This window comes from Xiphophorus couchianus, chromosome 6 (genome assembly GCF_001444195.1).
Source record: "Xiphophorus couchianus chromosome 6, X_couchianus-1.0, whole genome shotgun sequence".
Taxonomy (NCBI): domain Eukaryota; kingdom Metazoa; phylum Chordata; class Actinopteri; order Cyprinodontiformes; family Poeciliidae; genus Xiphophorus; species Xiphophorus couchianus.
The window spans coordinates 11,488,246-11,499,677 of NC_040233.1; the positions used below are offsets into that span (position 1 = coordinate 11,488,246).

Genomic DNA, 11,432 nt, shown 5'->3' on the forward strand with positions numbered 1-11,432 from the left:
AACCCCTGAGGTCAACGTTTGGACTCAGGTTGAAACTGGAGTCTCGTGAATTACTGTCATCACTGAGCAGGCGGTGTTTGTGGATAGGCAGAGGCTAATAGATTGGTCTGGGTGTCGTGGAGCGCTTAAACCAGGCCACTGTCCATGTGTCAGGAGCTGAGATGCAATCAGTGCTGGAAGTGGAGCGGTTTCTTCAACGCAGGGCTCATCTAGGATCGTCAGTCTGCCATGTCCCTGTGGCCTACTTAGGAGCACCGAAAGTAGGCCAACTGTAGCTTCCCAGCACAGCTTCTCTATATTTTGGTAATTTCTTGTGAAACATTAAGTGCAGAGCGTGAACGATTTAAATATTTAAAAATGCAGTCGTTATTCGTGTCTCCTTTAGTTCTATGAGTTTTAGACATGTTTTAAAGAAACGATGATTGTATTTTCCAGTGGAATTTTTTCTGCTATTGATTGCCATCGTTGGGTGAATCTGTTAAAATCTTTCCTAAAGTTCCTTGCAGATGTCTCCAAACCTCCTAAACGTTTTCACATTTGGTCACATTATGACTATGAATTTTGTTGCATTTTATTAGTATTTTGTCTGACAGACAGACCTCTGACTCAGTTCTTTAAAGAACCACCTTTCACTTCAAGTCCCTTCCACCTTTGCATATCTACAAATTGATCATTCTCATTCTTTTTTGCAAAACAAAGAAAGTTCACTCAGTTTGGATAAGAGACTATGAACTAATTTACTTCTGGGCTTTTACTGGGCTACTCTAATAAACATACTGGCTTTAATCTCAGACTCAGACAGAATATTTATGGTTGTTCTCCTACTAGAAGTTTATGTAAGGTCCACGACATTCCCAAATCTTTTGAAGGCTTGACAGATTTTCCTCTAGGATTTCTTTGTTATTATTCTGCTCCGTCTGCCATAATAGGAAAAATAAAATAGAAAAATAAAATTACTAGAATAAAATTCTATTATAACTTCATTTTTCGTAATAGTACGACTTTACTCTCGCATTCTTTTGACTTTTGTCTCGTCCAACTTTATTCTCGCAGTATTATGGCTTTATTGTAGTACAACGGTTTTCTCGGAATATTATGGTTTTATCCGCGTAGTTGTATTTAGCCTTAATGCTCGGTCATAATCAGATCACACTCTATTTCTATGGGCAGGCGTAGTGTGTTCAGGGCGGTGAGCTGTCTTAGTTTTCCAGCACACACAGAGATTTGCAAGTTGGCCAAATGTTCGAAGTTTGTAGTAGTAACGTGACAAAATGTAAAAAAAAAAAAAAAAATTAAGAGGTATAAATACTTTTGCAATGCACTGTAAATCCAACCATCATTATAAATACATTTGGTTCTTTTTATATTTATTGTACTTGCGCTTTCAGTCATTCAGACGTGTAAAGATGCTTTATTTTTTCCATGTGTTTCTCCCGTCAGAGTGGCAGCAGTGAACGGAGGGAGGTGCGTCAGTTCCAGTTCACCACCTGGCCCGATCATGGTGTGCCTGAATATCCCACCCCCTTCTTGAACTTCCTTCGCAGGGTCAAAGCCTGCAACCCTCCTGATGCCGGACCCATCATTGTTCACTGCAGGTGTGCACACACATTCATAGATTGGTGCAGCTCTCTAACCGTAAAAGAAAACAAATATGCAGAATGACAAGAAAGAAAATGAATCTGTTTCACAGCTTGCACCAATTTTCATTTCAAGCACACTACAAAAAGTTGTTATTTCGTCTCCTTCCGTCAGTGCCGGCGTGGGTCGCACTGGCTGTTTCATTGTCATCGACGCCATGCTGGAGCGCATTCGGCATGAGCGCACCGTGGACATCTACGGCCACGTGACTCTCATGCGCTCGCAGAGGAACTACATGGTGCAGACGGAGGACCAGTACAGCTTCATCCACGAGTCCCTGCTGGAGGCCGTGGCCTGTGGGAACACGGAGGTGGCGGCCCGCAGCCTGTACTCCTACATGCAGAAGCTGTCAAAGGTGGAGCCTGGAGAACATGTCACCGGCATGGAGCTGGAGTTCAAGGTGGGAAAAATGCCGAAGGGCTTAAGTGAAACTGTTAGAAAATGACAGAAAAACACTTGAGTTTTCTGACTTTTTTTCTTATTAGATTACCACAACACATATCATCAAGATATGTTTGTGAACAGGCTTTTTGCACTGATTTTATATTCAGATTGTCTCCTATATCTATGATTTTCTCTATCAAAATCAAAGGATGTTTTGTTGTTTGAGGACCTACTGATAAATGTGCACAAAAATGAAAAAAAGCTACATCTCACTGCTTTTTCTGGCCCTCCTTTATCAGCTTTTTAAACTGATACCAATAAATAATTGATGCCTCTTCTTTTTGTATTTTCATGGAAATTGATGTGAAACATATCATTAATTATGAATTATAGAAGAAGTAGTGAATATCAGACAACTAAATCCAGTCTAAGATAGATTTTAAAATAGAATAGAAACCAAAAAGCAAAAAAGAAATGAACAGACAAACCTTTTAGTTGTTAAATAATCAAGGTTTTTAACTCAAAATGTTCATTTCTTTCTTATTCCAGCGTCTGGCCAACACCAAAGCCCACACATCGCGGTTTGTCACAGCCAACCTCCCTTGCAACAAATTCAAGAACCGACTGGTGAACATCATGCCCTACGAATCCACTCGCGTTTGCCTGCAGCCCATCCGCGGCCTGGAGGGCTCCGACTACATCAACGCCAGTTACATAGACGGATACAGGTACGTTGTCCTGCTGCAAACGCTAATCTGACCCGACCCTCCTGTCGTTTTATCGTTCTTTGATAAGTGACCGGATCGGAGGGCTTTTCACCGCGGCCCTCTCATCTGTCATGTCGTGTCAGATCTGTCATTACTCCGTACATGCTCTACAATTTGTCTCGCCGCGCGGCTCTCGCCTCAGTCCCCGCGACGGGGACGGACAACGAGGGCTTCCTGATGATTCAGCCGTTCCAAGTGGTTCTACACGCATGTTTTGACTGTTCTCCGTCTTGCCTGAAGCCTGACCCAGTTTTTAGTGAGATGCTTGGCAGATGAAGAAATGGGGGAGAAAGGAGGGAGGTGGCTTCATAATAATATTGTGCTCCTGTGTCTGTGTGTGCGCAGGCAGCAAAGAGGCTACATTGCCACCCAAGGTCCACTTGCTGAGACTACGGAGGATTTCTGGAGGATGCTGTGGGAGCACAACTCCACCATCGTGGTCATGCTGACAAAACTGAGAGAAATGGGACGGGTAAGGACAATGTATTGCTTTGAAATGCAAATCATGATCAAAAATGTTTACAAACAAAACTCTGAAATATATGCATTTGTTTCTTGGGTTTGTTTGGCTGCTTTACTCTGTGGCACCCAGGTAAAACAAAAAGAAAGCTATTAATTTCAGAACTTAGTTAATTAGAAAATATTGTCCAACCTAATTGCAATAAATAACGAAAACCTTTGAGGTTTGATGGAGAACATCAGTGAACAAACAGCACCATGAAGTTCAAGGAACACAACAGACAGGTGGAGAGGTTATAAAGGTTATAATACATATATATATATATATATATATATATATATATAAGCCTTTAAACATCTGACTGAGAACTGTTCAGACAATTATTTGAAAGGGGAAAAAGTACAGCACAACCGGCGCAAACCTATTAAGAGATTACTGTCCACCTAAACTGACAGGCTGGGTGAGGAGGGAATGTTTAGAGAAGCAGCCAAGAGCCCTCAGGTATGAGCTGCAGAGACCAACAGCTCAAGTGGGAGAATCTGTCAACAGGAAAACTGATAGTGACGCTATTCACAGATCTGGCCTTTAGAGAATAGTGCCAAGAAAAAGTCATAGTTTCAGCTTTCTGCAAGCTAATTGGGTGCTATGGTCACAGGAGACCGAGAATAAACATTTAGGCCTGTTGGGCCAAAACGGGATAGGCAAGAAAGAAATTCTCATTACCCTGAACACATAATCCCCACAGTAAAACAGAGCATCGTGCTCTGGGACTCCTCCCTGCTCCTCAGCAGGGACAGGAAAAATGTTGAGAGTTTTAAGAGAAGAAGGGTGAAGCTAAATATGATGAAATGCTGATATAAACATGTTAAAGGGCTGCAAAAAGTGAGACAGAAGTGGAGGTTCACCTTTCAGGTCAACAATGCTCAACATGCCATTTAACAATTAAATGGTTTAGATCAGAGCATATTCAGGTGTTAGAGTAGCTGAGTCAAAGTTTGGATCTAAATCCAATTAACAATATGTGGCAAGACTGCAGAAGTTACACACGCAGATTCAGTCTGACTGAGCTCGAGCTTTGCCAGTTTCAAGATGTGCAAAGCAGGTGGATGAATACCAAAAAAGCCAGACAGCTGTAACTACACCAAAATGTTATTCTATAAACTATTAACTCAAACGGGCTAAATCGAAATGGAAGCTTCAATTTTCTGTTTTTCATGTGTAGAAAAAGAAAACCCTGTGTTTTTCATCCTATTCATGCTCTGCGTGTGTGGGTCTGTCATATTTTACATAAATAAGAACAGTCAAGCGTTAAAAACATTCTCCAAAACACTGCTGAATATTAATGAATACTTCACACCTTCCAGCACCCTAACCCCTGTTTTATGATTTATCAAAGTCCGATTGTGTTTTTGCTCTTTTAGGAAAAGTGTCACCAGTACTGGCCCGCCGAGCGCTCCGCCAGGTACCAGTACTTTGTGGTTGACCCAATGGCGGAGTACAACATGCCCCAGTACATCCTGCGGGAGTTCAAAGTTACAGACGCCAGGGTGGGTTTGTGATCACATACTCCTTACTACCGTATGTTGCATCCAGGCGGTGTAGTATCACACTCCTCGATTTTTGTCTATTCCTTCGGTGTCGTTAGGGGGCAGCGATGCGAAGCTTGTCCTATCGACCTGGAGTGTGTGTTGCTCAGCGAGTGTTTTGTATGCGAATGTGCGTGTGTGCAACACGGCCTGTCCACATGTATTGACAAGATGCTGCAGGCCATGCATTCGACCATGCTGTCTCCAGATTATCTTGACAACATGGGGGTGTGTGCGCGTGCCAGTCATAGATAACTCCGGTTAAGCCTGTCCTGCAGTGACGCCACATTGACAGATGCTCTATTGATCTCCATTAAGGGGGAGTCAGAGAGGCTGAGCAGAAGAGAAAAGATGTAATTGCCTACTGAGTGGCTGACAGAAGCAGACGTACTGACATTACAGCTTCAAGTTAACCACAGCTAACTGATCCCGGGTCAGATAACAGTAATCATTAGAAAGGGAGAAAAAAAAAGGATGTTGCCTGGCAGAGCATCTTTTCTCAGTCAATACAGCAAGAAACTCTGGAAATAGTCATTTTGAAATGATCCCCTTTGAATCAGCAGTAACTGCTTGTTTTCATGATAGGCATCGTGTGTTGAAAAGAGAAACCACGTTGGCTTTTAAATCCGGCAATTCATTCAGGTGTTCTGGAGAGAATGTCTCTTATCGTTGCCAATCTGCCCACTCCCTCAGGACGGCCAGTCCAGAACGGTACGTCAGTTCCAGTTCACCGACTGGCCTGAGCAAGGCGTGCCGAAATCTGGGGAGGGCTTCATCGACTTCATCGGCCAAGTGCACAAAACCAAGGAGCAGTTTGGCCAGGACGGACCAATCGCCGTTCACTGCAGGTAGTTCACTGCCGCTTTTCTCCCTGTAGCTGATTGTTCGAGATATCCCTTTAGTGTCCCTCTGAGGCGTCTGGCACCCTCCAAACTGCTCTGCATGTTTTTCCATTACGACTGCAGTGCTGGTGTGGGGCGGACAGGTGTCTTCATCACGCTGAGCATTGTCCTCGAGAGGATGCGTTACGAGGGCGCAGTGGACATCTTCCAAACTGTCAAGATGCTGCGGACACAGAGACCGGCCATGGTGCAGACTGAGGTGAGCTCAAGAACACGTCGTGACCTGACGTAACAGAAAGTACAGTAGAGTCACTTCCTGAGGTTAACGCGAGTCGGATGCTTCGCGACGGCTCCGGAGCAGAGCAGAAATCATCAGTGATCGAGCATATTTGGAGGCCCACTTGGGATGAGAGTATTACATAAGTTTCAGCGAAATGAAGCGGAATAAGAGGGACGCGCCTTTAAGATCAAATCATCTGACAAACCTCTTAATTAAAAACTACTTTGCTCTCTATGATTGAGAGAGTGGAGTGTGACACTCAGAGGAAACCCTAACATTTAGAAAGTGAATTTATGTCGACAGTGCTCTATGAGAGCAGCATTTATCAACTGAAACTTGGATTCAAATGCCATTTTAAAAACATCTGAAAACATTAAGTTTAGCGAAGGCGTTCCTTTAAACAATATTGTAAGTTTTTAAAGGTTTTCTTTCTGTTATTGCGACTGCCAATTTAAAAAGAAAAACAAATTAAAAGGAATTCACTCTTTATTTGCTAAATATACAATGAAAATAAAGCACAACTTCGAAAGCTAACTGGTAGAAAATTCATGTTAAATTGCTTTAAAAACATCTTCTTCTCATGAAAAACATAAATAGATTTAACTAAAAACGGAGCATAGAATCAACAACTTGGACAACTATTTTCCACTCTATACATTTGCAGGAGAGGGAGGATTTCTCTGAGTCAAAATATGAATAAACTAGGCTTGGCTCAAGATCTTTGTGCTGTATGCAGCACTTTTTCGGTGTGGTTTGAAGTGCTCATTTGGAGTCGCATCTTTTTGTTGTGACCCCGGTTTAATCCATACTCAGAGCAGCAACGTAAAGTTTAACTATGTTGAGCAACTCCATCCTCAACAGTTTTAAAGCAGAAAAAGTGATTTTATAAAAAAAAATGATCTCAGCTGCTCCAGCTTTTGAAACACCAGTGCTGTCTTGGGAACGCTTAAGTGCAATAGGGTAGTATTGTGAAAAGTATTTTCCACTTAAAAGTGTTTTTCTATTGTGCCTTTTTTTGTCACACCTAACCTAGATAATGTGGGTAGATTTAAAAAAAAACAAAAAACGCTTCTTGCAGATGATGATGTTATTTATGAATAGAACAAAACTAGATGGGCTCATCTAGTTTTAAGATGTTTTAGCCTGTGTCAGGTTGTCGGTCAGGTGATGTTTAGGTGATTTCTTGATTCTACAGATCTGGACTGCCTGTGGCTTGTTGGTAAATCACAGTTAAATAACAAGGGGTGCTTTTTCACATAGAGCTCAAATGTTTTTGATACCATGTTTTCTCATTAATAAATGACATAATGATTTGAAAACTACCTTTTGTATGCTACTGCTTATTTCCTATCAAGGACTAATTGTATAAGAAGTCTGAAAATTAGAATACGAAATTATCAGTAATTATTGTTGGCATTAGGTGTGGGATTTTGAAATCAAACATACTTAAGAAACATAATAGACTTTAAAATAGTTTTTAATACACAATTGTTTACTTGCTTTCTTTGTCTGTTCCTCAGGATGAGTACCAGTTCTGCTATCAGGCTGCTCTTGAGTACCTGGGTAGCTTTGACCACTATGCAACATAAGAGAGAAAAACACACAATCCACCTTTCTGCTTCAGCAAAACAACAAACGACATGAGAGATGGGGAGGGGTGGCCCAAAACGACAACATTCAACTATTCCTGGAAGCAAGATTTAAAGACCAATTCTGCACCGACTAGCGACAAAAACAGCAACAAGAGTTCTCTTAACAGCAGCCGAGCTCACCAGTGCTTTCCCTGCTGGGCGAAGAGACTATCCATGTGTAATCCATATACTTACCTCAGTGTTCCAGTGTGAAGGACGTATAAATACATGTGTTGTGGTCAGCTATCTCAAGTATGAACCAGTGAAATACAAAAGGTTTCTGAACAGGAGCTACGCTACTCTATGTGTGTAAAATACAAAAAGATCTAAGAGAAAAACATTAAAAAAAAACAGAGCCTGGATATTTGCTGCACCCTAAATGGGCTTTTTATCCTCAACTTTATATCTATTAGTTTGATGTACTAAAGGAGTAACAAGGTGAACATTTCTTTGTGTCTGTGAGTCGACTTCGCGGACGTCTACAGACCCATCAGCCCCGAGGACTTTGTGGAGACGTGGGTGGCGGCTCATTCACCAGATGCACAGTGCCAAGACAAAGCCACGCAGCGCAAGCGAAAACTGTGGCCTATAAGGAGGCATGGCTCCTATTTGTTACCCAGCACAACGACAGACCAGTCAGAGAGAAGTCACGCCCCTTGTTCACCGGCCCCAGAGTCGTCAGCGCCCGGTTGAAGCTGACCTGGGGGGTCGCATTTAGAGCCCGTTGAGTCCAGAAGCGGGCTGGGACCTGTAACGCGGTTCCTCATCAACAATAGATCCTGCTTGCTGTTTGCTATCGTCCGTGTTCATCGTCCATCTTTGCTCCCTCTTGAATGTCCGTCCCCCATTGTGTTGGTTCAGCAGTGGCTTAGTGAAAGAGATGCTTGCAAAAGAACTGAGCTCTATATTTCTCTCTCAGTTTGGTATATTTTTCAGTTCATATCTGCAGATCTTTCTGTGTTTTTGACGTTTTCCTTTGCCTTATGCAGACTTGATTTTTCTCTTTAACACGCTGCTTGACGCTCATCCATTGGCTTCAAAGCTTCTGTTGTTAAACACCACATCTTATGTTAAGAACGAAAGCTTTGTCATGGTCATCTTCCTGCTCTACTGTTTTCCTACTTGAATTTGCACTCCTTCGCAGTAAAATCATTCCTATATTTTTACATGTTGAGCTTACCGCTAATGGAGGATAATGAAATATATTTTAAAAATGAGAACGCTTGAGGTACAGTGCCTTGCAAAAGTAAAAAAAAAAAAAATAAAATATTCATACCCCTTGAACTTTTTCATCTTTTCTCAAGTTGTGACCACAGACTTTAACATATTCATATGCATTTGAAATTTATGTGACAGAACAGTAAAACTTAGTGCAACATACAGTATGTGAAGGTTTATGGAAAACATACATGGTTTTTAAAACTTGTATGTTTCTCCCAACAGTGATCCAAGTGGATCACAGTAGATGTTAATAAATACTGTGAAGATTACATTAGTGGGCTTCTCTCTCTCCACATTTATAAATTCCTCATTACAATAATCTCCATGTGTTTGGAATCATCCTGCCTGGGTTTTTTTTTTTTTTTTTTTTTTGGAGTGTGTTTTTTTACATCCAGAAGCTGAAATTTTTGCCTATTTGTCCTTACAAAATAGTTCAAAGTCAGCCGGATGGAAGGAGTCTGCAAATATCAATTTACAAGCAGTGTTTACTTCCATCCATCTTTCTTTAAACTCTGTTTAAAAAAAAAAAAGCATTTCCCACAGCATAACTCTGCCTCTACCATGTCTCATGATGGGATGGCAAGTGGTTGCAGTTTTAGCTTTAGGTTAGTTTAGTTTTAGTTGCGATGTTTTAGTTTTAGTTTTCTGCCACAAACGATGTTTTGCATGCTGGCTACAAATATAGGTTTCATCTTACTTTACGGTTTCAGCTGACGTCATATAGAAATTTGTTATGTGATTTATTTTGACAAATCCGACTGCCAGCGGTTGAAATTTTCAAAGCCGACCATCATTTGCCTTCCACTTCTCACTTAATGCTCCACTTCCTGTTGCTCCATCACATAAAATGCCAATAAAATACATAAAAGTCTGAGATTGCAACAAAACAAAATGTGGGGAAATGACTTTTGCGAGGCGCTGTACGTTTCCTGTCTCATTTCCAGTCCTTCACAGAAACCCTATATATTTTTCTGTCTCATTTATCCGTCTGTACAGAAGCTCCCAACTTCACCAATCGATGTGAACTGCTCCGACTCCAGTGAAACGCCTGCGATATTGGTGTATCTTCGACCTAATTCAAACTATTATCCCAATTGGTCCTGTAGTGCTGAAAGAGCACGTTGAGGTCCCAGTGTGAGGCCCTCTGCGTTTGTACATACAGTCTGCCACTAGAGTCCCACGCAGCACCGTTCCAAACATCCGAGCACAGCGTGTTTAAAGTGGGACTGGATGTGATGTACTGCTTATCGTCGCTAAAAAGCCTTATTGTTCTCGCTCACTTTGTCATATTTAATTCATATGGTTTTTAAAAAATATTTATTCTATTTTGTTATTTTCAATTTTTTCTTTTAAAGACAACCGATAGAATTGTTCTTTTGTTTTTTTGTGTGGTTGTTTTATTTTATTTTTTTTTTTGGAGTATGACGTTGTTACTTTTTGTTCTTTCCATTTTTTTATGTGTTTTTTTTTTATGATTTGCTTTGTATTGAGAACGTATGCCCTCTGTGCAGGGTGCTATTTGATACTAATTACTGATGTCTGATTAGTTATGGAGATGTACATTAGAGACAGAACTATCTAAAGTTTACAAGTGATGACCCCCACCTCGCCTGATTTGACCTCCTATATGTAGCTGCAGCAGCGATGCATTTAAAGGCATCGGAAAAGTTCGACATATAGATCAGAGTGAAATTCTCCTGATGTGCCGTTTGTGTTTAGTTTGCTTGAAAGCACAGAGTAGCGGGTGTATTTTCGACGGGGAATGGGTACAAATTGTCTAGCTACACACGTTACACACACACACACACAGCCTCAGAGCTTATTGTCTGAATCTGAACTTCTTCTCATATGAACTCTATGTGTGGTCCTGAAGTCTTGGCAATGTTTGAACATATATGAAATATGTTACTCCCTCGATTTCTAATGATTATTGTGTCAAGAGAAATATATAAACAGGCACACGCGAAACATATAATGAACGTGTGGAGGGCCAGCTCTGATGATGCCATACCCCTCACTAATGTACTTGTTCTTTCCTTTCAAACCATAGATGTAGATATTGTATCTTGAATTTGTATTAAAAAAGCAGGATGGTTGGATACACGGCATTCTTGTTGTTTCTCTGTGATTCATCCCGGCTCCACTAGATGGCGCCAACGTCAGCTGATACAAAAATGGATTCCTGTCACTGAAAACAATCATTTAATAATTCCAGTTTCAACACGCTACATAAATACATTTTAAAAAAGCTTTTCAGATAGTTTTGGTAAACAACAGTGTGTTTTATTCAGTTCTAAAACTAAAAAAAGAACAAGAAGTGCTCTAGGAACTGATTTAAATCTCTTTTGTTCTGCTGACAGCAGCACATTTTTTGTATAAAATGTAGATTGTAGAGATGAACTCTTCAGAGATGCTAGCGATATGCTGGGGTGTGTTTCTTTTTCTGCAAGTCATTTGACTGTCTTAAAGGAATATAAGTCAAATTTTTGAGAAGATGTTATTTTATTACTTTTTAAACTGCTCCTTAAATTGATCTGAAATGGCACAAACAACATACTTGTTTCTAAGGATGTGCCATTTTTATTTTTTGACTCCTTATTTATATTTATACAAGTGAATGAAT

General features: G+C 40.8%; 1 protein-coding gene across 12 annotated transcripts in view; it reads left to right on the forward strand.

The window, feature by feature from the left end:
• ptprsb (protein tyrosine phosphatase receptor type Sb) overlaps positions 1 to 10,915 on the forward strand; it is a 97,315-nt gene extending 86,400 nt beyond the window's left edge. For all 12 annotated transcript variants that reach the window (XM_028020127.1, XM_028020130.1, XM_028020129.1 and 9 more), the window contains 8 exons: positions 1,441 to 1,595; positions 1,753 to 2,038; positions 2,572 to 2,750; positions 3,135 to 3,261; positions 4,671 to 4,796; positions 5,529 to 5,683; positions 5,801 to 5,936; positions 7,478 to 10,915. In XM_028020127.1, coding sequence (XP_027875928.1) covers positions 1,441 to 1,595; positions 1,753 to 2,038; positions 2,572 to 2,750; positions 3,135 to 3,261; positions 4,671 to 4,796; positions 5,529 to 5,683; positions 5,801 to 5,936; positions 7,478 to 7,546 — 1,233 coding nt within the window. In that variant the 3' untranslated portion in view covers positions 7,547 to 10,915. The remainder of the gene's footprint in view (positions 1 to 1,440; positions 1,596 to 1,752; positions 2,039 to 2,571; positions 2,751 to 3,134; positions 3,262 to 4,670; positions 4,797 to 5,528; positions 5,684 to 5,800; positions 5,937 to 7,477) is intronic.
• The last annotated feature ends 517 nt before the right edge of the window (positions 10,916 to 11,432 follow it).